Here is a 26,683-nt window from a genome sequence, read left to right on the forward strand (position 1 = left end):
GCAGTATGGCCCTCACACACTGGACCGCAATCCCTGGCACTGAGTGCTGGGGACAGAGTCCCTCCTCCGGGCTCACCTGGCTGCACCCATTTCCCCTTCCAGGCCCCCTCTTCTGAACATTCCTGCCCCATAGGCTCCCGTGTCTTTGAGCCTAATGACCAGGGCCCAGTTGTTTCACCTTTACCCAAGACTCCCAAGCCTCCCTGCCCTCAGAGGCAGAGCACCATTTCCCCCAAGAAATCATTTGGGGCCTCTGTCTCCCCATCTGTGAAATGGTGAGCATTGGGTGGTGGCACCCACATTTTGAGTGCTGCTGTGAGGAGGGCAGTGTGGCCAACTAGGTTCTAAGAGTTTGCAGGAAAATCTGGCTTCAGTGGGGAAACCAGGTGAGCCTCCACAGTCATTTTATCAGCATTCGGACTGGCTTAAGGCCTATTAGGGAAAAACTTGATTTTTGTTTTCGGATTTCTTCTCTGCTAAAGTTTAATTAAGACCAAAAGCCATTACAAGGCTGCTCAAGTGTCCTAGATATCTGGGACCAGATGAGGACCCAGAGGCCCAGAAAAGGCCTTGCCCAGATTTAGGCTGACTTCGTGCTGCCGCGCTCTGGGGGATACAAAGTCTGGTGGGAAAGCCAAGGGGGTCCGGTCAACAGGCATTTCACTTTGTGGTACACAGCAAAGCGCAGAGAAGAGAGTGCTAGCGCCGCTGGAGAATACCAAAAGGAACACGCTGGGTTGGGAGTGGTGGACAGAGGAAAGAGAAACCAGCGAGCACTGCTGGGGGTTTCCAGTCAGGTGGTCTGCCTCAGTGGGCAAAGGGCTGGGCTCCGCTGTCCGACCCTCCTGGGCTGAATGACACTAGCTGACTGTGTGACAAGAAGCCAAGTCTAGAGGCCTCTGCAGCTCATGGGTAAACCAGGAGCGGATTCGTTAACAGGACCAACCCCATAACCCAAGGATTAGTCGGGATGGTACACACCAGGGGTCTCGCTCGCCATCGCTGTGTTACAAACACTCCTTAAGCGCTGTTTTTACCTCTGGCCGCCACTCGTGTCCTAGACCCAGGAGCTACGTGCTTTGGGGTTGTGTCCCAGGCAGCCTTCTACCCGACTCTACCGGCCACTGAGGGCAGAAGAGGCGTCGCATTCAGAGCCAGGTCCTCACCAGCTAGGAGGAAATCCCCGGACTAACCGGGCCTCAGTTTCCTCTCGGTGCAATGGGAACAATTCCACCGCCGGGGGGAGATGTGGCGGAGGGAGCGTTCCCACACGCGTCAGGTTTTGCATGACTTCTCCCCTCCGTAACGGCCCGCACTCCCAGCGCCGAGCACACAGTAGGCGCTCCGGAAACGCTCTACGAAAGAAGGAACGGGCCACTTCCTGCCCCCAAGCGGACTCTCCGGAGGAAGGGTTCCCACCACTCCTCCTCAGAGGCCATGTGGCATTCCTGAGGGTGGGGGTGGGCGCAGGAAGAAGGTGCCCTCCCGGCCCCGCCCCCTCCGGGAGCGGTGGGCGGGACGAAGCCCCTGGCCGCCGACAGCCCGCCCCGCGGGAGGTGGGCGTAGCTCGCCGAGCTCCGCACAAAGTTTGTTTTCTCCCTCCCGGCGGGTGGGGGAGGGCGAGGAAAGCGCGGGGGTGGGGGGGGGAGGAGAGGGGATCTGACGTCAGGCCGCGAGGTGCTTTCCAGCCGCGAGCTGTCAGGCCGAGTGTCAGGCCCGGCAGGTACGCGGCGCGCTCTCCCGGCGCCCCCCGCCCCCTGCCAGGACGCCCGGGACCAAGCCCGGGGCCGCGTGGACGGAAAAGCCGCTCCGAAAAGTCAGTGCGGGGCGCAGGAGGGAGACAGAGGCGGGCGGGGGACGCGCGGACAACTTGGAAAGTTTCTTTTTCTCGGCCGGGCGGGGGAGGGGGCGTCGTCCTGGCGCTTGAGAGTGTGGGTGTGTGAGCTCAGGTGTTTGTGAGCCCCGACTGCGGGGTGCGAGCGGGGGCCGGTGGGGGGGGACTGTCCCATTCCCCCCCGGTTGGAAGCTCTCTCGGGGCCCTTCTGGGGGGCCCAGCTCCTTACGATCCCAGCCTGTGAGAGGGCCGCCCCTGCCCCGGGCCGGGGTGAGCGCGCGGGGGGCGGGTTTGTTTGGTTTAAAAAGTGCACGTTGCTAACCGCCGGCAGTGCCCCCCCACCCCCCGCCGCGGCCGAGCCGAGGTGGGGGCCGTCGAGAGTGACAGCTGCGGGTGGGGGCAGCGAGAAGGGCCCGGGGCTGGGGGGCTGGGGAGCCCGCGCGAGTTCCCCTTTCCTGGAACAAAGGAAAGTCTGTCTCGGAGGCATCTGTCACTCCCAGGCGGGCCAAAGAAGCCAGGCGCGTGGGGCCGGCGACCCGAAGAAAGTTTGTGTGCGTCCGGACCCTCGGGCCAGCAGAGCGTGAGCCGAGCCTCCCGCTGGGGAAGCGCGCAGTCTCCCGGGCAGGGGGCGGCCAACATGGAGTCTGGGCGCAGGGCTGGGGGGGGGCGGTGCGGAGGTGGGAGCCCAGCCCCCTCCCCTCCCCCTCCGGGCCGAGTTCGGAGCACAAAGCCGAGCGCGCAGGCTCGGCCATCCCCGCGCCCCGAAGAGTCAGCCAGCGCCGAGCGGCGGGGGAAGGGGGTGGGAACCAAACTTTTTCCTGCCCCGGGACAGACACGTGAGTTTTCTTTCTTCCAGAGCCCCCGCCCCACCACATTTCGGGTCCGAGGGGAAGCGGGGGTGCCGAGTCTGGCGCGGGGTAGGGGGCTGAGGGGTGCAGGCGCCCCTAGCGCAGGCCGATTCCCCGCCGCCCCGGGAGCCATGTGCTCCGACTAGGTCTGGGCCGCGGGGGAGGCTGCGCGCTTTGTGTGAACTGCTGGGAATGCAGCTTGAGTGCGCGGCCGGGGGAGTGTCGGGGCGAGCTGTGGGAGTTGTCAGAAAGTTCGTTCGGGAGTGGCCGCAGGTCGGCGTCGTGGAGTGTGTAGGAGGGTGCACCCGGTGTCGTGTCGTGAGGGTGCTGCCACAGGCCAGTTGGGGTAAGAATTGATCGCTGGTGTGATGACGTTTGGAGTTTCCCCAGAGTTCGTGGGTGGGCGGGTCGGTTGGAGTTTGTGGGTAGGCATGTATCCAGGAACTGGGCTGTGTCGTGGGTACCAGTTGTTCGTGCTGGACGTGGGATTCAGTAAACTATGTGGGTGCTGTGTTTGTCGGTGAAAATCACGGTGGTTCTAGGAGCTCAGCGATGGTTTGGTGCCTGTTATCTCAGCGCTGTTAAGAAGGTTGCCTGGTGGTGAGGGCGTGTGTGTCTGTCTCGTTGGGGGTGGGGGGCGGTGTATGTTGGAACCTCCGGGATTGTAAACTGGAGTGCAGGACACCAGTGGAGAGAGGTCTGTGTAGACTGAAGGGTCATCTCCGTGGGCCACTTCGGGAACCCTGCAGACTGGGACTTGGCTGGTAGCCAGGGTGGAATTTGTACAGATAACCCTGAGTAAACTTCTCATAGCTTGCCAGAGCTGCATCCCCGAGCCCAGATCCCAGCTGCCCTAGCCAGCTAGACCTCAGAAACTTGACTTCAGAAAGCAGCCTGCTCTTGGTGTTCTCTGAGGAGTGGCACCTCTAACCAATGCCTGTCTCACCTCCAGGTGGCCTGGCTGGGAGGGTAGACCCTTCCCTCGAAAGCCTGGCCTAGCCAGCCCAGATATCTGGGCTCTGGCCCAAGTCGAGGAAACAAAACCTGGGAGATGCCAGAGTCTGTTGGCCCAGCCTGCTGGGTAGCTGTTAAAAGGCTGAGGAGGGAGGAGCCTCCAGATTCTGGCATTAGCTTGCCCTGGAACTTTTGGTTTTAAAATGTAAATCTCTTTTGCATGTGTGAACAAGAAGTTTGTCAGGGGGATGAGCAACTGAGTTGGGTTGTCTAGGGAAACACCTTCCTTCATTTGACAGGTGAAGAGGGGGCTCAAGCCCAGAGAGGAGAGCATACTTGCCAAGGTCACATAGCCAAGATGGGAAAACCAGAGCCCAGCCTTGCTCATTTATCTGAATTTTTGAGGAGTTGATTCATGGACCAAGCCAGGGGCTTAGATGACAAAGGAGAATGTCTGAGACAACCAATAGGGATGACTCAACACTCTTCTCTGCATGGTACACAGTAGGTGCAGTAAATGTTATGTGGATTGCTGTAGGGACATGGTGATTAATAGACTTTCCAGACCTGGGCAGCAAGATGGTATAGACTTCGGAGGTCTGTGAGGAGTTGGTTGGTGATGGTGGCAAACCTTGGTCCAAACCATATTTCCATACCATATCCTGGAGTTGTAATTTTTTTTTTCATAATAGTTTTCTTGAGATGTAACTCCCATACCATACAACTTACCCATTTAAAGCAAACAAGTAATGGTTTAGTATATTCACAACTATGTAGCTACCACCACTGTCAATTGTAGAACATTTTTATCACCTTAAAAAGAAACTCCATACCCCTTTAGCTATCATCCTTCTCTTCCCGTCCAGCCTCTTCTAAATATTTCATTAAGTTGGAATCATATGTGTTCTTTGTGACTTGCTTCTTTCACTTAGCATATTTTCAAGGCTCATCCACACTGTAATGTGGATCAGGACTTAGCAACTTTTTGTGGCCAAATAATATTCCACTGTGTGGATGGACTACATTTTTGCTTATCCATTCCTCCGTCGATGGACACTTGGGTTGTTTCCACCTTCTGGCTATTACGAGTAACGTTGCTGTAAACATTTCTGTTGAAGGCTTTGTGTGAACATAAGTTTTTCATTTCTCTTTGGAAGATGCCTAGGAGTGAAATTACCGGATCTCATGGCACCTGTTTAAGTTAAGGGCTTTCTCTCTGGGCCTTGGTTATCTTACTTATAAAATGACAATAGTAGTATCTCTCTTAACAAGGGCTTTGTGAGGATTGAATGAGATAATAAGTGTGAAGTGCTCAGTACAGAGCATGGAAAACAGACTCCAGTGGTAGCTATAATTATTTCTAGTCCAGTACTGCTTATTAATAAGCTGCCATTTACTTCAGTAGTCATCTACTGGCCCCATGAAATGGAGGCATCTTGGACTCATCCCTTCTAGGTTGCCCAGGCCATAGTATAGCCTGAGACTTTGATTTGCTATTCCCCCATTTCTGGTGTCCCAAGTTCTAATAATGATGTGTTTGGGGACAGGGAAAGGGTGAGAGGCAATGTGTGGTAATAATGTCCCCATCCCCTTTGTCACTTGTTCCAGGCTTGCCCAAGGTCCAGCCTAGCCCCTAGACACCATGTCAGACAGTGATCTGGGTGAGGATGAAGGCCTCCTCTCCCTGGCAGGCAAGAGGAAGCGCAGAGGGAACCTGCCCAAAGAGTCAGTGAAGATCCTCCGGGACTGGCTGTACTTGCATCGCTACAACGCCTACCCCTCAGAACAGGAGAAGCTGAGCCTTTCTGGACAGACCAACCTGTCAGTGCTGCAGGTAAGAAGCAAGCAGCGGGAGACCTGGGTTCTAGTCCTGTCTAAGCCCTGTCACTAATGCACTTTGTGACCCCATAGGAACTACCTCCACCCCCCTCCCCCTCCCTGCCTCACAGGAAGACAGTGACATGAAGTCCTTGAGCTAGATATCAGTTTTGGAGAGTTCTGAAGAGGCAAGGCGTCATTATTAAAGTCTTGATGTCATTAACAATGAAGGCCATGGGAAGGCTAGAAGGCATTGAGTGTTTGGGATTTGGCCTCCAGCCCCAGAGCAGTGTTTGGATAGTGACTTGGTTGTAAAAAGGCAGCTAGTGGTCTGCAGTGTGGTTAAAAAATGAGTTGGGATCACGGTCAAGGAAAGGGCAGAGAATTCAGAGGTTCTGGGTTCAAAACCCAGTTCTGCTACATAGGAGCTGTAGACATCTTGATTTCTCTCATCTGTAAAGTGGGGATTAGAATCTTCCCCTGCCTGAATTGTTAATAAGGAGCAGATTCAGAATTGGATGTGAAAGTGCTGACTGGCTGGCTCAGCCAGTGGAATGTGCGACTCTTGATCTTGGGGTTGTGAGTTCGAGCCCCAGGTTGGGTATAGAGATTACTTAAAAATAAATTTTTAAAAAATTTTTGTTAACGTTTATTTATTTTTGAGAGAGAGAGAAAGAGAAAGACAGAGCACGAGCGGGGGTAGGGCAGAGAGAGAGGGAGAGAGTGCCCCAAAAATCTTGAGGCACCTAGTTGGCTCAGTCAGTTAAGCATCCAACTTCGGCTCAGGTCATGATCTCACAGCTCATGGGTTGGAGGCCCATGTTGGGCTTTGCACTGACGGCTCAGAGCCTAGAGCCTGCTTTGGATTCTGTGTCTCCCTCTCTGCACCTCCCCTGCTTGCACTCTGTCTGTGTGTGTGTGTGTGTGTCTCTCTCTCAAAAATAAACGAACGTTGGGGCGCCTGGGTGGCTCGGTTGGGTGTCCGACTTCGGCTCAGATCACGATCTCGCGGTCTGTGAGTTCGAGCCCCGCGTCGGGCTCTGGGCTGATGGCTCAGAGCCTGGAGCCTGCTTCCGATTCTGTGTCTCCCTCTCTCTCTGCCCCTCCCCCGTTCATGCTCTGTCTCTCTCTGTCTCAAAAATAAATAAAACGTTAAAAATAAATAAATAAATAAATAAATAAATAAATAATGAGCGTTAAAAAAATTTTTTTTAATAAAATCTTTAAAAAAAGAAGAAAGAAAGAAAATAGGTTAAGTGTCTGACTCTTGGTTTTGGCTCAGGTCATGATCCCACAGTTTCCTTGAGTTCAAGCCCCGAATCAGGCTCCCAGCTTACAGTGCGGAGCCTGCTTAGGATTCTCTCTGTCACCCTCTCTCTCTCTGTCCCTCCCCCACTTGCACTGTCTCTGTCAAAATAATATATAAACTTTAAAAAAGAAAGAGAGGGGCGCCTGGGTGGCGCAGTCGGTTAAGCGTCCGACTTCAGCCAGGTCACGATCTCGCGGTCCGTGAGTTCGAGCCCCGCGTCAGGCTCTGGGCAGATGGCTCAGAGCCTGGAGCCTGTTTCCGATTCTGTGTCTCTCTCTCTCTCTGCCCCTCCCCCGTTCATGCTCTGTCTCTCTCTGTCCCAAAAATAAATAAAAAACGTTGAAAAAAAAAATTAAAAAAAATAAATAAATAAAATAAAATAAAAAAGAAAGAGAAACAAAGTAAGTGCTTTGTAAACCTTGCACATGAGCGTATCTGAAAATTGTGTTATCTACTTTTTGTCAGAGTGCAAGGTATTATCTCCTTTGAACTGCCCCAACTGCTGATATGTAGGTGTGGTTCTGTTTTCAAAGTGCTGAGGCAGGACACCCTGGACTACCACTACTTTGTTTCCAGTTTGGCTCTCACCTACCTGAGAGACACAGAGCAGTCCCTCAGCCTAACGAAGGCCCACCCCGTACCCCACTGGACCCCAGTGCTTCCGTCATGAGCCAGCTAAGCCTCACCCTAAGCCCCTCTGCCACCTGTTCTACCTCTGTCTTTTCCTAGCCTATTACTTCAATCTATGATGCTGTCTCTCCCTCCTTCCCTGACTCTATACTCTGAACCTCCCATCTCTTCCCAGCTCCCATCCCTCCTCCATGATGCCTCATGGTGAGTATTCAGCCCTTAGAACTCCTGTCACCTGACTTTATACTTTCTGGGTAGTGGTTAATGGGAGTCTGTCTGCAAGAAAGGCTCTAGAATTACAGACCCTGACTCAGATCCCATCTTCTCCACAAGAGGAAGCCTGGACGTTGGCCAGGTCCACTGCCTTTTCCTGAGCCTCATTTCCTCAACTGAGAAAGGGAGATGATTGTTGGCACTTTCATAGCCCATAAGGGGGAGGAACGGAGAAGACGAATTCAAGGCTCACTGTGAAGTGAGCACAGAGTGGGTGTTTCTGCTCTTATCCTCATCTCTCCTAGATCATAGGTCTTGGACTGACCCCACATGTCTAGTAGCAGTGCCTAGTATTTCATGGTATACCACTGAGCACTCCCAACTACAGTTGAGATCCCAGAAAGGAACCAGACACATCCCTACCTTCAAGGAATATCTAGTCTAGGATGGGAAATTTAGGGAAGACCTAGCCATTGGTGTTTGCAAAAAGTGATCACTGCTGGGACAAAGGCAGCAGAGACCCAGGCAGGGCTTCTAAGCCAGTCTGGAGCTTCAAAAGGCCTCCCAGAAGAAGTGGACTTGAACTAGGAGATGTAGAACAACACAGGCCAAAGGCTGGAACCTGAGAACCAGGATTACTTAGATAGGCTCTTTGCTGGTCTTCTGCCTCCAGCCTTTTTCCCTCAGTCTATTCTCACCTCTCTCTCTCTCTTTTTTTTTTAAGTTTATTTATTTTTCAGAGAGACAGAGACAGCTTGAGCAGGGGAGAGAGAGGGAGAATCTCAAGGAGGCTCCACGTTGTCAGCACAGACTCCGAGGCGGGCTTGAACTCATGAAACAGTGAGATCATGACCTGAGCCAAAGTCTGATGCTTAACTGACTGAGCTACCCAGGTGCCCCATGAATTGGGTTTACTAATCGGTTCATGAAATGAACAGCATCTTATCTAACATCTAACAAGTAGAGAAATGTTCCCCTCAGCCCATTCTCTTGAACACACAAGTATAAATCTGATTATGTCATACACTCCATGGATCCCATTGTCCTCTGGATAGAGTCTAAACTCAAGAGCTCATCAGCCTCATCTCTCAGTCCTTCCTTTCTCTGAGACCTGTGAACCTTCGGACCTCTGTGCCTCTGGGCCTTCTCCTGTGGCTTCTTCCTGACTTTTCTGAACTGGCACGCTCCATTTAAGCATTTCCTCATGAAAGCATTCTTTGCCTGGCTTTGAGGCCACTGCTGTGTATTCCTGGTACACCTCATACCTGTGCTGTCAAACCACACATCATACTGTATTGAAATTGCTTTTTGTCAGGGTCACTGTTTCTTATATCTGAGTAATATGCCAGTTTCTTTTAAAGAAGTTATTTTTCATGGACCCGCTTCCTCCTGTCATGTTGACTTGAAACATTTTTATTATCATTATCGTTTAAGCACATACAAACATAAAACTGGGTTAAAAAAAAAAAAAACTTCTTGCTTTTGCTCCTATAAATTGTAAAATAACCAGTTTTCCAAAGTAAATAAATATCAAACCAATGAGACTCTATCTAACTGCATTAATGTAAAACGGTAGGTAGGGATGGTGTTTGGCTGACTGGGCTGTGGTGTTGTAGTATGAAAAAGGCACAGACTCTGGAGTTGAGCAAGTCTGGATTACCAGAGGCCATGGTGCTCCTACTCGAGATCAGAATGGAAACATAAAGTTAAACCTTCTTGTGAGAACTAGTGGATCCCTGGAGGATATATCCCTGATCCCATTTAGAGAAATACAGGTCTGGGACAAGGATTTGCTTTTGGAAACTTCTGAGGAAGGGCACCTGGATCCTGGCGTGTTCTGGTGGGAAAGGTTCCATTGGTGGCCTCCCTGCTCTAGAGTCATGCTGAGAGTTAAGGAGCAGTGGGGACCATGTGGCCCTTGGTGGAAACTATACCATGAATCCCAAATGGCCCCTATCCATACACCTCTGGTTGGTGGTCTTACAGGCACCTCAGATTTCTCGATTGGAAAGCTTCTCCAAGCTGCCTCCTGCCCTTTCTAAGGGGTTCCCCTCAACTGCCCTTTCTCAGCTCATTTGGTCAATCACCAAATCCTAAACATTCGCCCCTTAAATATTTCTATAATATGGCTTTCCTACACCACTTGTCACTCTATTTCAAACCCTTCAATGAGTCTTACCAACCTAATGACAATATTACTTGACCGTGTCTGCAGAGCGGGCCTCATCCCTTCCCCCCATATTCATGCCACACTGATCAGTACCCCAGACCACTTTGTTCCCACTACTGACCAGGGAGACCCCCAACCCTCAAAGGAGATGTATGCTCCCACAGTACCAGGACTGAGTCAGCATTTGGACAATGAACTATAACTGCTTTTTAGAACACACCAAACTCCAGACGCCAAGTCTTACTTATCACTGGATCCCAAGTGTTTAGCTCAATGCCTGGTATCTGGTAGGTGCTCAGTAAATAATTGTTGAATTGATGGAAAATGAAGAAGTCCTGGAAATGTCAACAGGCGGGACCTCAAAAGTAAGGAAATGTAGGGGCCCCTCAATTGGGAAAAATTGCCTTAAGTCCCTGGAGGCATCTCTTTTTCCTATATTTAATTTTAAAAATTTTGCTGTTTATTAAGAACATTTGCAAATATCCACAAAAGAAAATATTCTAATGCACTCCTGGTACCAATCACCTGGCTTCAACAAGCATCAGCATTTTGCCAAGCTTGTTTTCTCTCTCCCTGGGGACAGCTCTTTTGATTGTCTCCTTTAACTGGCCCAGGAGCAATCTCATTAGCAAGTCAATGAGTCATTTAACTAACTGGTTTGCTGGTACTGGCCTGGGGCTAGGCAGTTGGGAGGGTAAGACCAAAAAAAAAAAAAGTCATTTTTGAAGGGTTTTCACTGGTCCCTGTGACACCCTATAAGCCCACTTTATTGCTGTGGTTTCTGACTGTTCTCAGGGGCCGTTTGCCTATTGGGGAGGGAAGGGTAACCTGGCAGAGGGGGCTCAGGCCCCACTCTTTCACTCTATTACTGATGGGATTGTCCTGTGTGCTGGAAACTGGTAGAACAGGCACTATCCCTGCCCTTGGGTAGGGTCCTGTGGGGAGGGAAGACAATATTTAGTGAACTAAGAATTCAGTGTAATTAACTACCAATGTAATTGGTATAAAAAAAAAAAAGACACCAATATGGGGTCAGCTGAGCTCCCCATTCCTTGAAGTCCATTAGGACTCCATTCAAATGCAGCTTCCTAAGAGAAGCCTTTCCCAAAGCTGGAGGGAGGGTGAGGGAGGGGGGAGGTTAAACCATTGGTTCCCGAGCCCGGGGAAGCAGAACTTGGGGGAGCTTGTTTAAAAATACACATTCCTGGGGCACCTGGGTGGCTAGGTCAGTTAAGCGGCAGACTTTGTCTCGGGTCATGATCTCTTGGTTCGTGGGTTTGAGTCCTCTCTCTGCCCCTCCCCCACGCTCACGCGCGCTCGCACTCTCTTTCTCTCAAAGATAAACATTAAAAGAAATAAAAATAAAAACACATTCCTGATCCTGCCACCATCACTGGATCTATAGAGCAGATGAGAGATAGTGTTTTTTTGTTTTGTTTGTTTTTTAAAACAATCTCCACACCCAATGTGGGGCTCAAACTCACAACTGGGGAGATCAAGAGTCGCATACTCTTCCAGCTGAGTGAGCCAGGCACCCCAAGATAGTTACTTTTTTAAGTCCCCCTCACGGGGATTCTGATAGCCACATGACTTTAAGAACACCTGGGTATGGGTGGTCACAACACACATTGAAGGTACAGTGATGTTTAGGGAAGGTCTTTTCCATGCCCTTCACTTACTCCCTTTTGTTTCTTTCACAGTTGAAAAGACATTAAAATTAAAGCACTTGTGTTGCCTTCTTCAAAGGCCCTCCTCTGATCCTCATGGCCTTCATCAGCTTCCTGGTGCTCCCCCCCTCAACTCCCATTTGCCACAGTGATTCCTCCCACATTCTTCATCCCAGCCACTGATAAAAAAAAAAAAAAAAAAAAAATACTGGCAGGACAGCAGGCTTTCAGATAGGGCCCTGTTTTATGGTAGAGAGAGGCTTTCAGGCACCCAGCCTGTGTTGTGCCATATCAATGACAAAATTCACCTTGGCATTCTCCCTACCAACTCCCCAAGGACCTTGAGTGGGGGCAAGCCAAATACACTCTTTTCCTGACTTGGGCATGGGTTGGGCAGCTGGAAGGGGCTACAGAGAATCCTGATAGCCTACCCTCACAGCTGGCACTAGTGGTGCACTCAGGCGTCCTGCCCTTGCCCGGCCCCCCTCAGCTGTGCATTTCTATCGGATGAGAAGACAAAACAGACAGTATGCTGCCAAGTTTTCTGTGGACCAGGGTGAGCATGTGGAAAAGTATATGTGGGGGCGGGGGGTGTTTTTCTGCTGTTCTTTTCCCAGAATTCTAAGCCAAAATGGGAGGCGCAGCTAGGGGCTAGGTGCCCACACAGCTGCTAGTAAACGCCTAAGCTCCCCTCCCCAAGACTGCTTTCTCAACAGAAATGCTCATCCCTACTTCACTTGACCCAGGTCACTGTGACCTGACCATCTCCCCTGCATGCAGAACTAAGGTGAGCAGGCTCAGTATCCTCTGGTAGCACAGGTAGCAGGGAAGGCAGCTGCAGGATGCAGAAATGGTAGCATCTGAGCAAGCAGAGAAGGCTTCAGTCTCTTCACCTGGCAGTGGGGATTGCTTGAAACAGAGTCCAGCCTTCAAACTGGTGACCTTGAGCAAGTTACTGAAGCCCTCTCTGATCAGGGCTTCTGTTCACTGGTTCAAATAAAGTGATCATCACAGAATCTGTCTCATAAGCTATAGAATAAATGAGTAATTAGATGAGAAATGTTCAGAACAGCACCTGATTGGTTTTAGGATTATGATCATGATTATTCAGTTATCTGTTCTGTTTGGTAAGGCACAGCAAAGCACAGTAAGAGCAGCAATAGGGGCCCTAAAGCCAGGAGACCTGGCTCTACACTTGGAGTCTGTGTGACTTTGGGCAAATTCTTTGTCTTTCAAGAGTTTGGTTCCCTTTTTAGTACTTCAGGGACACTGCTCACTGCCTTCCGGGCTTGTATGCAGATTAAACATAACACAAGTGAGGGGCACCTGGGTGGCTCAGTCAGTTAAGCGTCCGACTTCGGCTCAGGTCATGATCTCGAAGTTTGTGAGTTCGAGCCCCACATCGGGCTCTGTGCTGACAGCTCGGAGCCTGGAGCCTACTTCGGATTCTGTGTCTCCCCCTCTCTCTGCCCCTCCCCTGCTCACACTCTGTGTCTGTCTCTCAATAATAAATAAACGTTAAAAAAAAACAAAACATAACACAAGTGAGATGGCTGGCATGATACTTGGTATCAAAGGTGCTTGTTCCTTTCCTTTGCCGCGCCCAGCCGTTCAGCCTTACCTCTCTCTGGGGCTCCCCTGCAGTTGTAGAGCATTCAGGTCAGCCAGTGTCGCTGATGACTTGTGTTGTGTGTGTGCTCACGTGTACTGGGAAGACCATAGAGATGAAGAAAAATGAATGAAAATCCCCCCACACCAGGCTGGAATGGAGAGGAAAGAGAAGCCACCAGGCTCTGGATCTGTCCTGACCAGGATCTTTCCCAGCCTGACAGGGCAAGGAGCCATGCCAACTGCAGGCACCAGCTCCTGTCATAGGTGGTTGTCCGATTGGCTGGGTAGAGGCAGAGAGAGTCCACAGAAAGAAGGTACCCAGGGGCTTGTCCTGGGGATGGGCCGAGAAAGGTGATAAGCAGGGGTAGAAAGAAACTGGTACAGGAGCCCTAAGGAAAGCTGGGCCTTTGATCCATTCAGTAAACAGTAATGTTAGGCATTACTGCAGCCCACACAGTTCCCAATATCCCAGCACATAGGAGGTAAGGGGGAGAAGGTTCCTGTCTTTGCCCCCTATAGCAGCTGGTGCTTGCTTGGTGAATATCTGTTGATAAACTGGAAGAAGAGACAAGGGTCAGGAGAAGAATCTACAGTGTGAAATGCAGGTCAGGCCACTCTTGAGGCCCTTTAGTGGTTTCTCCTGGTGTTCTGGCCAGTGGGATAAGCCCTGCCTGCTTCTGTCAGTTCTATCCTGAGTCCCCAAAGACTAGATCGGGTCTTCCCATTATTGTCCCCTCCACTGGACCTTCCCTTCATTGGCTGAATCATAGTTGCAATTTTATATTCACTTGTATGATGACTTCAATTCTCAATTCCTAACACGAATGTGTCTGAGGGCTGGGATTGTGTCTCTGTTGTTTGGCTGCTGTGTTTTTTTGGGGCTAGGAACTTAGGTGCTTCATAGCTGGTTTTGATTGAGTGAACTGACCACAGACTCCTACGCATTCCAGATATGTAACTGGTTCATCAACGCCCGGCGGCGGCTTCTACCAGACATGCTTCGGAAGGATGGCAAAGACCCCAACCAATTCACCATCTCTCGCCGCGGGGGTAAGGCCTCAGATGTGGCCCTGCCCCGTGGCAGCAGCCCCTCAGTGCTGGCTGTGTCTGTACCGGCCCCCACCAATGTGCTCTCCTTGTCTGTGTGCTCCATGCCACTCCACCCAGGCCAGGGGGAAAAGCCAGCAGCCCCCTTCCCACAAGGGGAGCTGGAGCCTCCGAAGCCCCTGGTGAGCCCTGGCAACACACTCACCCTACTGACCAGGGCTGAAGCCGGAAGCCCCACAGGTGGACTCTTCAACACACCACCGCCCACACCCCCAGAGCAGGACAAGGAGGACTTCAGTAGCTTCCAGCTGCTGGTGGAGGTGGCGCTACAGAGGGCTGCTGAGATGGAGCTTCAGAAGCAGCAGGACCCATCACCCCCCTTACTGCACACTCCTATCCCCTTAGTCTCTGAAAACCCCAAGTAGGCATCTGCCAAAAGGGGTGCTCGAGGCTCGAGCCAGCTGTCCTGGGTTTCCATTTTGGTTCCCTTTCATACAGAGGGTTTTCTTTGGATCACTGCCAAACATCGGGGTCATCTCCTCTGTCCAGAGGTCTTCAGCAGGGAGATGCCAGCTGGTGTCACTGCACTGCAATGGGGACCTCTCTGCTGACTGCCATTTCTCCAGGCCTCCTCAGTGATGAGACTGAGATCGGAGACAGGCATGGTGCTGCTGCTGCTTCTCCAGAGAATGCCCAGGACACCTTTGTTCCAGTCTGCTTTCCTAGGCTGGGCACAGGAAACCTACTACATTCAGACCTATGCCCCTGAGCTGGGCCTCTTTTTTGTTAAGCCAAGTGTGGACATTCCAAGTTCGTAAGTGTGAACAAAAGAGAAGAGGAACCCAGAAGATGTAACAGAACTGACTCCAGTTGAATGTTTAGGTTTTCACTAAACTTTGTGTTTATTTTTCCCTTTTTGCTGGGGTTTGCATTAATGGAGTAGTTAGCCCAGGTGTGGGGAGTGAGTGTGTTGCGTGATGGAGTCTGATGAACTGAGAACCATGCACCACTGCAACTGGTGTTTTACAAGGAAGGAGTATTTTTATTTTGGGGACCAGCTAACTCTCAATTCCAAAACATTGTTGTATTGTTGTTTTGATTTACCAAAAAAAGAAAAAAAAAATCTGGGGCTTTGGCTTTTCTGCATCAGGCACAGAAGGGAATAAAGCCTTCTTAAGTATAAAGAGAGGGTCCAACAGAGAATCTGACCAAACCTTCTAAGCACAGAGCAGAGAAGGATGATAAAACCAGAGAGGTGGGGTTTTTTTGGGGGGGGTGGGGGGTGTTTTTATTTTTATTTTATTTTTTTTTTTTTACTATATTTTGGGGAATGGGGGAAGTAAGCTAGACCAAGGCAGTGGGTTTTTTGGTTGTTGATTTTTTTTTTTCCTCTTTAATGTTTTCCCCTTCTTTATCCTTGAAAGCTTCGCCCTGCAGCCTGAGTTTTGAATACCTTTAAGAACTTGGATTAGTGGGACCAGAATGTCAAAAGCTCCCGGTAGCTCCTACTTGGAGAGAAGTGAGCCATCTACTGGTCAGGAAGCCCTGTAGCCGACTCAAGTGGGCAGCTTTTCCCACGATGGTGGCAAGAAACTATTCCTGGAAGAAGTAAGGAATGGTGCCCCCAGCTGCTGAGGAACTGCCTTTTAAGGAGGCTGGGGCTGGAAATCAGTTATGAAGCCTGTTCACTGTGTCTTTGTGTTGCACCTTTTTTTAAAATTGGAGTTGCAGAGGCCTCTGCCCTGAACTTCACAGTGAAACAAATCATAGTTGGTCTTACTCTTCTCCCTGCTCCCCATTTTTTATTTTGCTGTCTCACTGCTGACAGCATTCAACAGCAATATGCCCCATCTTTTTATATATCCTAAGAAACACTAATCCTAGGTTATTATTAGCCAAAATATTTTTGTTCCGAATAACATTGTTACTGGGCCAAAAGACCAGTCAGGAGCCCCCAGCCTGTAGTTTCCTGAAGTTGCCAAGTCAGACACAAGGGGGAGATTCCTGGGGAGTGACTGACTTGGGTGGACCTGGCCAGAAGAAAGGCAGCAACATGTATTCTGTCCTTTCTGGGATGATCCCTGAAGTTTTCAGGGAGGCTACCCAACTTCTCAGTAGCTCAGCCTACCCATTGCTGTGGGAATGGGGATTGGTTATTTAAGGAGATGGAGCTTTGCTCTGAGTGGGCAAGTTTCCTAGGCTCTCTCTTTTGCCACCCCACTGCCTCCTTGCATGTCACAGGGGGATCAGGGATCCTCACCCTCCTGAGGCCCAGCTGGGAAAGAAAGAACATAGCACCTTCAAAATTAGTTGAAGTTGCTGTTTGCCCAGCTTCTTCTACCCCACCCACATGTGTGAGCCCAGGTCTAGTGTGACTGTTGGGAGATGCTTTTAGCAAGGGACCCTGGAAGTGTGTCGGGCTGGGGTGGTGCACTGAGCGGTAGAGGTGGTGAGGGGTGAGGGAGCCATGCTGCTGAATTCTGGTTGGCATTCCCCCCTTGTGCAAGATGGGGAGGCTGGGGGTGGGGCAGCCTCTGCTTGGTTCGGTTGTGAGATAAACCTGGAGAAGACAGTTATCCCGTTGAATTATTTGAGCAAAAAACTACTGTAAATAACTTTTGATTTTGTCTTTTGTCAAATAAAGTTTGTTTTTGGTTTTTGTTTTGTTTTTTAAAGCAGAAACAGATTGACCCACCATGACCCTGGGCCCAGCCTGGAGATAGGGCAATTGCTGAGTTCTTACTAGGCCTTATTGCTTTCCCCTCCCTCTAGTAGCCACCTGTAAGTGTTGTACGCCCTATGTCCTTATTTCCTTGGCTTCAGTCCTGTTCCATATCCCATTCATCACAGTGTGCAGGGAGCATATGCATCCCAAGCTGAACCAGTCTTCCCTGGGATAGTCAGGCTTTGAGGTTGTTGAGTGGTGAGGGAACTTAGGGAGCTAGCAAATTTATCCTCCCCCTCAACCAGCGAGGAAAGCCCAGGACTGCAGTATGATGCCAGCACACACAAAAAGGCCGAGATGAAATGGATGCTCTAGTCATGTCTGAAAGTGGTACCACCTCTGGACTTCCCTATTATGTAAGCTACTAAATTCCCCTTTTTTGCTTAAGCTAGCTGTAGGTGTCATTTTATTTCATAATGAAATGACTGTACACTTAATTGCAGCCCAAATGGTGCCAAATCAAGGACTGAAGCCATAAAGGGTCTTGCTTTATGCCCGGGTCTACACAGTGTTCGCAGTATTCATTATTGCTTTAATTTTCATACACACGTGAAAGAAGTGAGATGCCCTTTGCGGAGGTAAAGAAACTGGGGGTTGGTTAAGTTACTTGCCTGAACTGTATTTATACAGCCAGTATTAAATGCAGCTAGGATCTAAATTCAAGTCTGTCTTGCTTGAAGGTAACCCTGACATCTACCTGGACTTTATTTGAACTAGTGATGGGCAGTTCACTGCCTGCCGGCATTCAACTAACATGGTTTGGGCTAAGCACTAGAAGTATCTTCTAAAGAACTAAATCAGCTTCTTCCTGATTCCAGTAGACCTAGATGGAGTTACTGAATCTCTCCCCTTTAGAAATTTGGAGATGATGCCCCCCGCCATTCATGATCCCCAGATTAAAGAGCCCCAGCTTGAGTTTATCCATTCATCCAAGAGCCTGGTTTTCCACTTCCTTCTCTCAGTGTCCCTCAAACTAGACACTTGGCCCTAGGGCTTGACAGAATAGAAACATGCTGGAAGGGCTCTTCAAAATAAATTTAATACTCATTTTCATCTGGAAAGTTAATATTAATATTCCCCTAAAAGGGGGAGTGGATGGCTTGACTGCCTTAGGAGAGATGGCTTCTTACACTTTTCAAAGTATTCCATTTTCAAAGAACTGAAACCAAAAGCGTCTTGCACATCAAGCTTCAAATTGATAAACCCTGGAGTAAGCAAGCACTAGAGAAAGTTGACAGGGACAATGCGGCTAGGACCCCTCTCCTCTGAAGCTAGAAATGTTGTCTAAAGACCTCTACCTTTCCTGTAACAGTCCCACTTAGAAAAAAGCTTTAAAATGCATTTCTGAGGTGGTGCACATTGGCTCAGCTGGTTGAGCATCTAACTCTTGATTTTGGCTCAGGTCATGATCTCATGGTTCCTAAGTTCAAGCCCCGAGTCAGGCTCTACACTGGAGAATCCTGTTTGGGATTTTATCTCTCCCTCTCTACCTCTCCCCAGTTCATGTGCATGGGTGTGTGCTCTCTCTCTCAAATAAATAAACTCAAAAAATATATAATTGCATTTCTAGGGGCACCTGGCTGGCTCAGTTAATGGAGCATGTGACTCTTGATCTTGGGGTCATGAGTTCTAGCCCCGTGTTGGGGGTAAGACTACTAAAAATAATAACAAAAATTAAAGTACACTCTAGTTTAGAAACTGCTAATGGGAAAACTCCAGAGGGGAGGGGCTTAGCCTGCCTTGGTGTGCTATAACCTCACTGTGTTAGCCACTGGAGCTGTAGAGAATAAGGTCTGGAATTCAGCGGGGATGTGGAAATAATCATCATTGCTCTCAATGCTACTGGTTTCCAAAGCACTTCTCTATAATCTAAACCTGCATTCCAATTCTGGCTCTGTCACCTAACTAGCTGTCATGATCATAGGCCTCAATTTACCATTCCAAACTTCAGTTTCCACATCAATAAAACGGGCATAGTAATAATTACCTCTTAGGAGGATGAACTAGGATAATCCATATTTGGGGAGTGGGTTAAAGATTTTATGGGTTTTTTTCCATGTTTGTTTATTTTTGAGAGACATACAGAGCATGAGTGGTGGAGGGGCAAAGAAAGGGAGACACAGAATCTGAAACAGGCTCCAGGCTCTGAGCTGTCAGCAGCATAAAGCCTGATGTGGGGCTCAAACTCATGAACCATGAGATCATGACCTGAGCTGAAGTCGGATGCTTAACTGACTGAGCCACCCGGGTGCCCCAAGATTTTATTTTTTTAAGTAATCTCTACAACCAATGTGGGACTCAAACTCACAACTCTGAGATCAAGAGTTGCACATTCCACCTACTGAGCCAGTCAGGCACCCCCCAAGATAATATGTTTTTGTTACTGTATATTATTATTTGGCCTTTCAGCACAGGGCTGAGAGTAAAACAACTGTAAAAATAACTTGCCTCATACCGCACAGCTTTTAAGTGGCAGAACTGGAAGTGCTTGGGTGGCTCAGTTGATTAAGCATCCAACTCTTGATCTCAGCTCACGTGTTGATCTCAGGGTTGTGAGTTCAAGCCTTGCGTTGGGCTCTATGCTGGACATGAAGCCTACTTTAAAAAAAAGAAGAAAAAAGTGGCAGAACTTGAACAAAGTACCCAGAGAAGTAATTCTCAAGCCTTAATATGTATGAAGATCATCACAGTCGTTGTGTCAGGAGAGCTTACAAAAATGCAAATTCCCAGACCTCACCCCCAGAGAGTCCAGGAATCTTCACTCTTCACTTATGCCACAGGAGTCTCATGCTGTTGCTTCAGAAACCTGATCATTTATAATCAGGACACTGACTTATCCCAAGGAAGCTGCTAGGTTAAGACAGCACCTTATCTTTCAAAGTTATAAGATGAGAGAAAGAAGGGTACCACCAAGTAGTTTACCCCTCCCCCCACCAAACCATTTTACTTGCCCTCAGCTCCCAGGAGTCCATGGTAGCCTGAAGGTCAAGTGTAGCCTTCCTGAGATTATCATTTTAATTACATAAATAATCCACATTTACTGTAGAAAAAAAAAATTTAATGTTTGTTTATTTACTTTGAGAGAGAACGCATGTGCAAGCAGAGGGAAGGGCAGAGAGGGAGGGAGAAAGAGAATCCCAAGCAGGCTCTGTGCTGTCAATGCACAGCACAATGTGGGGCTCAAAATCGCCAACTGTGAGATCAGGACCTGAGCCAAACTCAAAACTGTCATTTAACCAAATGAGCCACCTAGGTGCCCCTACTGTAGAAAAGTTTTAAACGTAAAAGAGAAGAGTTCAGTATAGTGGTTAAAAGCCCAGACAACTTTTGGAGGAAAACATGTAAAACGTTTAGTAATGTTTGGCACCTACTAAGAACCCAGTAAGTACTAGTAAAACATTGGCTGTAGGCAAAAAGAGATGTGGATACAAACTCAGACCTCTACTTCACAACGGATGCTCTTTCCACGGCTTGTGGTTTTTTTCCCTGCAGGACTCTTCTGATTTCTGTGACTCCATCTGCCTGTCTAGGGCCCTCAATCTTACCCCTCAGAGCACACCTTCCTCTCCAAACCCTACTACAAGCAGCTAGTAGTGGTATAGAGGCATTCAGCTGAGAGGACATATTCATTCCCAAAGCTGAGATCATGTGTTTAACTGGTGCTTAAAAAGGCAACCTCACAAAGGCAAAATCTGTCCTACTTCCAAATCTCTCTCCCACTTCCAAATCTGACTCTTCATCAAGTTCTTTTCCATCTTAGACCACCCAGGATGTTTATTTTAACCAGATGGATGCACTGGGATTCAGCCAGACTCCCCACTTCCTAAGATAAGGAAACCTTGGGTAAAAGCAAAAAGGGATCAAGTCTCAGTCCCATAAGTACCCTCTAGGCAAGGGCTCTCCAAGCTAGCTCCTAGTGTGGTTTTGTGGGCTCCTACAAAGCTAAGAGTAACACAGATGAGGTTTCAGATGCCTATTGAACCTCTAACTTGCTGTGTGACGCTGGGCTGGACTGGATCTGAGGACCCTTCCAAGTATAACTTTCTGGACATCCCCACCACCACGTAATCACAAACTTAATGAATCTCAGAGTTAAGAGCAGAGCTTCACAATATAATACAATAAGACATAAAAAGAATTAACTCTTTTCTTGCAAAACATAAAGTTATCTTTTTGCAGATGATATGATCATATATAGAGAATCATATATAAAGACTCCAAAATAAAAAAAGAATAAATGGATTCAGCAAAGTTGCAGGATACAAAATCAGCAGAGAAAAATCAGTTGTGGGGGCGCCTGGGTGGCTTGGTCGGTTAAGCAGCCGACTTCGGCTCAGGTCATGATCTCACGGTCCGTGAGTTCGAGTCCTGTGTTGGGCTCTGTGCTGACAGCTCAGAGCCTGGAGCCTGTTTCAGATTCTGTGTCTCCCTCTCTCTCTGCCCCTCCCCTGTTCATGCTCTGTCTCTCTCTGTCTCAAAAATAAATAAACGTTAAAAAAAATAATAATAAAAAAGAGTCTATTAAAAAAAAAAAAGAAAAATCAGTTGTGTTTCTATACACAACCCAAAAGGGCAATTAAAAAACAATTTATAATAGCATCAAAAAAGAATAAAATAGTTAAGAATTAACCAAAGTGAGACTCATGCACTGAAAACTATAAAACAGTGCTGAGTGAAATTGAGGAAGATAAAAATAAATGGAAAATATCTCATGTTCATGAATTGGAAGACTTACCTACTACAGATTCACAACAATCTCTATCAAAATATCAATGACTTTTTTTTTTTTTGAGTGGGCTCCACACCCAACTTAGGGCTTGAACTCCTGACTCCAAGATCAAAAGTCACATGCTCTACCACTGCGCCAGCCAGGTGCCTCCAAAATTAAAAACTTTTGTGTATCAATTGACTCTACTATCAACAGAGTAAAAAGGCAACCCACAAAATAGAAAATATTTGCAAATTACATAAGGGATAAGGGATTAATATCCAGAATACATATATTAATATCCAGAATATCAAGAACTCCTACAACTCAACAACAAAAAACATAAATGACTAGACTCAAAAACCGGGTAAGGGTCTAGAATAGACATTTTTCCAAAGATACACAAAAATGGGCACATGAAAAGATGCTCAACACCACTAATCATTAGGGAAATGCAAATAAAAATCACAATGAGATACCACTTCACATACATTAGGTTGACTATTATTAAAAAAAAAAACACACGGGGGTACCTGGGTGGCTCAGTCAGTTAAGCATCCGACTTCAGCTCAGGTCATGATCTCACGGTCTGTGAGTTTGAGCCCCGTGTCGGGCTCTGTGCTGTCAGTTCAGAGCCTGGAGCCTTCTTCAGATTCTGTGCCTCCCTCTCTCTCTGCCCCTCCCCCACTCATGCTCTGTCTCTCAAAATATGAATAAAGGTTAAAAAAAATTTTTTTCTAAAAACACAGAAAACAAGTATGGATGGGAACGTGGAGAAATTGGAACTCTTGTGTACTGTAGGTACAAATGCAAAATGGTGTAGCCACCCAGGAACCCCAGGAAACCTCATTTAAAGTGGAGTTGGGAGGCGCTTGGCTGACTCAATAGGTGGAGTGTGCAAGTCTTGTTTGATCTCAGGAGCTTGTGAGTTCAAGCTCCACATTAGATGTACAGATTACTTAAAAAGTAAATTAATTAATTAATTAATTAATGTACAGATGACTTAAAAAATTAGTAACTAACTAACTAAATAAATAATGGAACTGGGAGGCCTATAGGAGGAGCTCTCACACCCTATCAGTCCTCATCAACTGCAGACCCCAACAGAGACATACCTTGCATTCCCAAGGAGAAAAAGTTTCTCCTTGCCCAGCAACAACCCAGTCAAGGAGAGAGAGACTGTTACAACTTGCAGCCAATGAAAAAACACTATACTTCAAACTCTTAACCTACTCTACCAGACTTTTTTGTTTATAAAAGCCCCTCCCCACTTCCTTTCCTTTAGTCTATAAAAGCAAGTTTCTCTCCTTTGTTTTCTGTACTTGCCTTTGGTTTTGCTGTAGTCTGCATGTCCAAACTGCAATACTCTGCTATTCCTAAATAAACTCATTTTTGCTGGTAAAATAAGTAACAGTTTTATTTTTAAGGTTAGCAATATATACAATGAACATCTAACAAACATGTAACAGTTATTCTTCAGCCTTAAAAAGGAAGGAAATTTGGGGGTGCCTGGGTGACTCAATCAGTTGAGCATCAGACTGTTGATTTTGGCTCAGGTCATGATCTCTCAGGTTCATGGGATCCCGCATTGAGCCCACATCCAGCTCTGTGCTGACACCAGGGAGCCTGCTTGGGATTCTCTCTCTCTCCCTCCCTCTGCCCTCCCCCGCCACCCTGCAAATAAATGAATAAGTTTTTTTAAAAAAGAAAGAAAAAAGGAAGGAAATTCTGACACATGCTACAACATGGATGAATCCTGAAGACAGTATGCTAACTGAAATAAACCAATCAGAAAAGGGCACTGTGTGACTCTAATCTTACAGAAGTACTTAGTCAAATTTAGGGACAGAAAGTAGAGGAGTCGTTGGGGGCCAGGGTAAAGAGAGAATGGGGAGTTAACAGTTTCCTGGGTACAAAACTTTCAGTTTTGCAAGATGAAAGAGTTCTGAAAATGGATGGTGGTGACAGCTGCACAATAAAGTAAATGTACTTCACTGTGCCAGCAAACTATACACTTAGGAATGGTACATTTTGTTATGTACATTTTACAGCAAGTAAAAAAAAAATACGTTTAAAAAAGAGTTAACAGGGTGCCTGAGTGACTCTGTTGGTTAAGCATATGACTTTGGCTCAGCTCATGGTTTCATGATTCATGAGTTCAAGCCCCTCACTGGGCTGACTTCTGTCAACACAGAGCCCACTTTGGATCCTTTTGTCCCTGTCTCTATCTGCCCCTCCCCTGCTCATGCTCTTCTGTCTCTCAAAAATAAGTAAACATTTTTAAAAACAGAATTAACTGTTTTATTCCAATTTTCTCCATTTTCAGTGCTCCACCATATCCCTTGAGTAACTTTAACAGTCTAAACTAGTCTCCCACTCTGATCCTGTCCTCCTAATAGCAGCCAGAATGATCTGGCTGAGATACCAATCTGAAAAGTTAAGTGCCCCTGTTCAAATCCTTTATGTGACTTCCTCCATCCTTGGGATAAAAATAATTTATTCATGGTCATCATAAAAAAGATAAGAGATAACAAATGCTGATGTGGATGTGGAGAAAAGTGAATCCTTCCTTGTCTGCTGTTGGTGGGAATTTAAATTGGTGCAGCCACTATGGAAAACAGTATGAAGGATCCTCAAAAAATTAAAAGTAGAACTACCATATGATCCAGCAATTCCACTTCTGGGAATATACAATACTAAGAAATAAGGAAATACAAACACTAACTCAAAAAGATATCTGTGCCCTCATATTCATAGCAGCATTATTTACAATAGCCAAGGCATGGACACAACCTAAGTGTCCATCAACGAATGAATGGATAAAGAAGTTGCGGTATACACATGACGGAATATTATTCATCCACAAAAGAACAAGTCCGACTATTTATGACAACATGTATGGACTTTGTATTATGCTAAGTGAAATAAGTCAGATGGAGAAAGAAAAACACTTTATGATCTCACTTACGTGTGGAATCTTAAAAAACAAATTCACAGAAAAAGAGCTCAGACTTGTGGTTACCAGAGGGAGAAATGGAGGAAGGTGGTTAAAAGATACAAGTTTCCAGTTGAGATAAATAAGTAGTAGAGATATAATATACAACATGATGACTATAGTTACGAATGATGTATTGATATATAGGAAAATTAAGAATAAATCCTGGGGCACCTTGGTGGCTCAGTCAGTTAAGCATCCGACTCTTGGTTTTGGTTCAGGTCCCCGTCTCACAGTGGTGAGATCAAGCCATACCCATTGAAGAGCCTGCTTGGGATTCTCTCTCCCTCTTCCTCTGCCCCTCTCCCGCTCCTACTCTCGCTCTCTCTAAATAAATAAATAAATAAATAAATAAATAAATAAATAAATAAAAATAGAAAAGAATAAATCCTAAGAGTTCTCCTCATAAAGAAAAAATTGCATAATTTTCTTCTTCCTTTTCATTGTATCTATATGAGAAGATGGGAGATTAGCTGAACCTACTGTAATGATCATTTTGCAATATATGTAAATCAAATCATCATGCTATAGGCCTTAAACTTACACAGTGATGCATGTCAATTATTTTTTAATAAAACTGGAAAAAACAAAAACAAATTCTTCAGCATACCCTTCCCACTCCTTCCCAACTTGTGGTTTCTCTACCATTAACTGACATGGTTTCATCTCCTGGAACGCTCTCTTCCTCTCCCTTTTCCCCTTAACTCCTCCTACTCTTCCCTCAGAACTCAGTTTTTCCCAACCCATTACAAACCTTTACCACCAGGCCCAGCAGACTGAAAACTTACCTCTCTGTCTTGGACTGTGGGCTAGGTATTCTTCCAACATTCTGTGACAGAATGATCAGTTTGTCTCCAGCACTACATGCCCCCAGGGAATCTGTAAAAGAGATTTTATACCAATGGTACACTTCCAGTGAGCTGGTTAGGATTTACCATAGTTTTGCATATGGAGGGAAAATGGTTCAGAAAAAAGGCAGGGCTGAAAAGAACCAAATCCATGTGAAAGTTAGAGGACTAAAGGTGTGCACCCATGTCAGCTATACAGCCCTCTCGCCAGGTCCAGATAGAGTAATGTCTGCTGCTGTGTATATCACCTTTGGGGTCCAGCCTCACTCAACCTATTGAAACAGGATCTTGAAATAGAGTTGTGGTTGAAAACCACAATTCTGAAGAAGTTCCCTAAGAGATTCTGTTTCTCACCTAAGGTGGAGAACGACCCATCAATGTTGGTATACAAAGGATGTTCTGACCTCATTTGACACTGAAAGCTAAAGGTTAAGAACACAAATTTTGAAGTCTGACAGGCCCAGTACTAGTTGAGTGATTCTGGGCAAGTTAGTTTGCCTCTATTAACCCACCACACAAAAGTGATGTGTCTCGGTCTCAACTTATTACAAAGCACAATGAACATGGCACCACCTGGAGGGCTTATTAAAATGCTGATTATGGGCCCCACTCACACAATTTCTGGTTCCGCAATTCTGGGATGGGGTCTGAGAATGTGCATCTCTAATCAAGTTCCTAGGTGATGTGGCTGCTGGTGGTCCAGACACACACTTTGTGAACCACTGACCTAGCACACAGAGAGGACACAATATTTAGAATACTGAATAGTCAGATATTCTGATAGCTAGTAAGAACTTTCGAGACTCCCACCAAGCTTCTCCCTGCCCCAGGAGTCCTCAGCCGGTTGCAACTTGCCACTTAGCCTGAGAAAATCCCTCTCAAGGCTTCCATTTGCCAAAAGAGAGTGGTGGGCCACGATGAGACGCTAAATACAGAAGACAGTTTACATCCTGAGCAGCTCGGGGCTCCCGGGGAGCCGGTTTTGGCCTCCAAAGGACGCCTCCAGGAAAACAGGGCCGCGTTCTGTCCCGCTGCTCTAGGGAAAGGCTGGGCGACGCCCGAGTCTAACCTCGCCTCTTTGCTCAAACGCCGTTCTTCAGTCTCCACAGCGCCTCCTCGCGTTCGCGTCACCGTCCCCACCTAGATTGTCCCTTCCCTCTCACCCTACCGTGCGCCTAGCGGAAGCCTGACGTCACTTCCGTCACGCGTAGCGCGCTTGCGCCGAGGCGACGGCTCCTCTTTTCCGACAGACGGCTGCACTACCACCGATTGGCTGCGTGGTGTTCGTCTGCGGGTGGACGCGCGG

At 47.5% G+C, this 26,683-nt stretch overlaps 1 protein-coding gene and 2 long non-coding RNA genes across 7 annotated transcripts in view; 1 reads left to right on the forward strand and 2 right to left on the reverse strand.

Moving 5' to 3' along the window:
• Positions 1 to 1,605, reverse strand: part of LOC144615880 (uncharacterized) — a 46,577-nt gene extending 44,972 nt beyond the window's left edge. The window contains exon 1 of the long non-coding RNA XR_014137440.1: positions 982 to 1,605. This is a non-coding gene — a long non-coding RNA (uncharacterized LOC144615880). The remainder of the gene's footprint in view (positions 1 to 981) is intronic.
• On the forward strand, positions 1,467 to 16,758 carry TGIF2 (TGFB induced factor homeobox 2). 5 transcript variants are annotated; one of them, XM_060617176.3, is made up of 3 exons: positions 1,467 to 1,586; positions 5,245 to 5,470; positions 14,005 to 16,758. In XM_060617176.3, exons 2-3 carry the CDS (start codon positions 5,279 to 5,281, stop codon positions 14,524 to 14,526), a joined length of 714 nt encoding a protein of 237 aa, XP_060473159.2. In that variant the 5' UTR covers positions 1,467 to 1,586; positions 5,245 to 5,278; the 3' UTR covers positions 14,527 to 16,758. The 5 variants fall into 5 exon arrangements, with proteins under 5 accessions (XP_060473159.2, XP_078300227.2, XP_078300229.2 ...); XM_078444101.2 differs by lacking the exon at positions 1,467 to 1,586 and adding an exon at positions 1,634 to 1,816; XM_078444103.2 differs by lacking the exon at positions 1,467 to 1,586 and adding an exon at positions 1,649 to 1,723.
• A 119-nt stretch (positions 16,759 to 16,877) lies between these two features.
• Positions 16,878 to 26,564, reverse strand: LOC132668012 (uncharacterized). Its single transcript, XR_014137441.1, has 3 exons — positions 25,992 to 26,564; positions 25,318 to 25,408; positions 16,878 to 19,424 (listed from the first exon to the last, which is right to left on the reverse strand). It is a non-coding gene; the product is annotated as an uncharacterized LOC132668012 (long non-coding RNA).
• Positions 26,565 to 26,683: the final 119 nt, after the last annotated feature.

The sequence above is a fragment of the Panthera onca genome, chromosome A3 (genome assembly GCF_046562875.1).
Source record: "Panthera onca isolate mPanOnc1 chromosome A3, mPanOnc1 haplotype 2, whole genome shotgun sequence".
Classification (NCBI taxonomy): domain Eukaryota; kingdom Metazoa; phylum Chordata; class Mammalia; order Carnivora; family Felidae; genus Panthera; species Panthera onca.

Excerpts from the sequence above, each read along its gene's own strand:
- TGIF2 (XM_060617176.3), top strand. The coding sequence starts at position 5,279 with ATGTCAGACAGTGATCTGGGTGAGGATGAAGGCCTCCTCTCCCTGGCA. Across the intron at positions 5,471-14,004 it reads CCAACCTGTCAGTGCTGCAG|ATATGTAACTGGTTCATCAA; the intron begins GTAAGAAGCAAG and ends TACGCATTCCAG.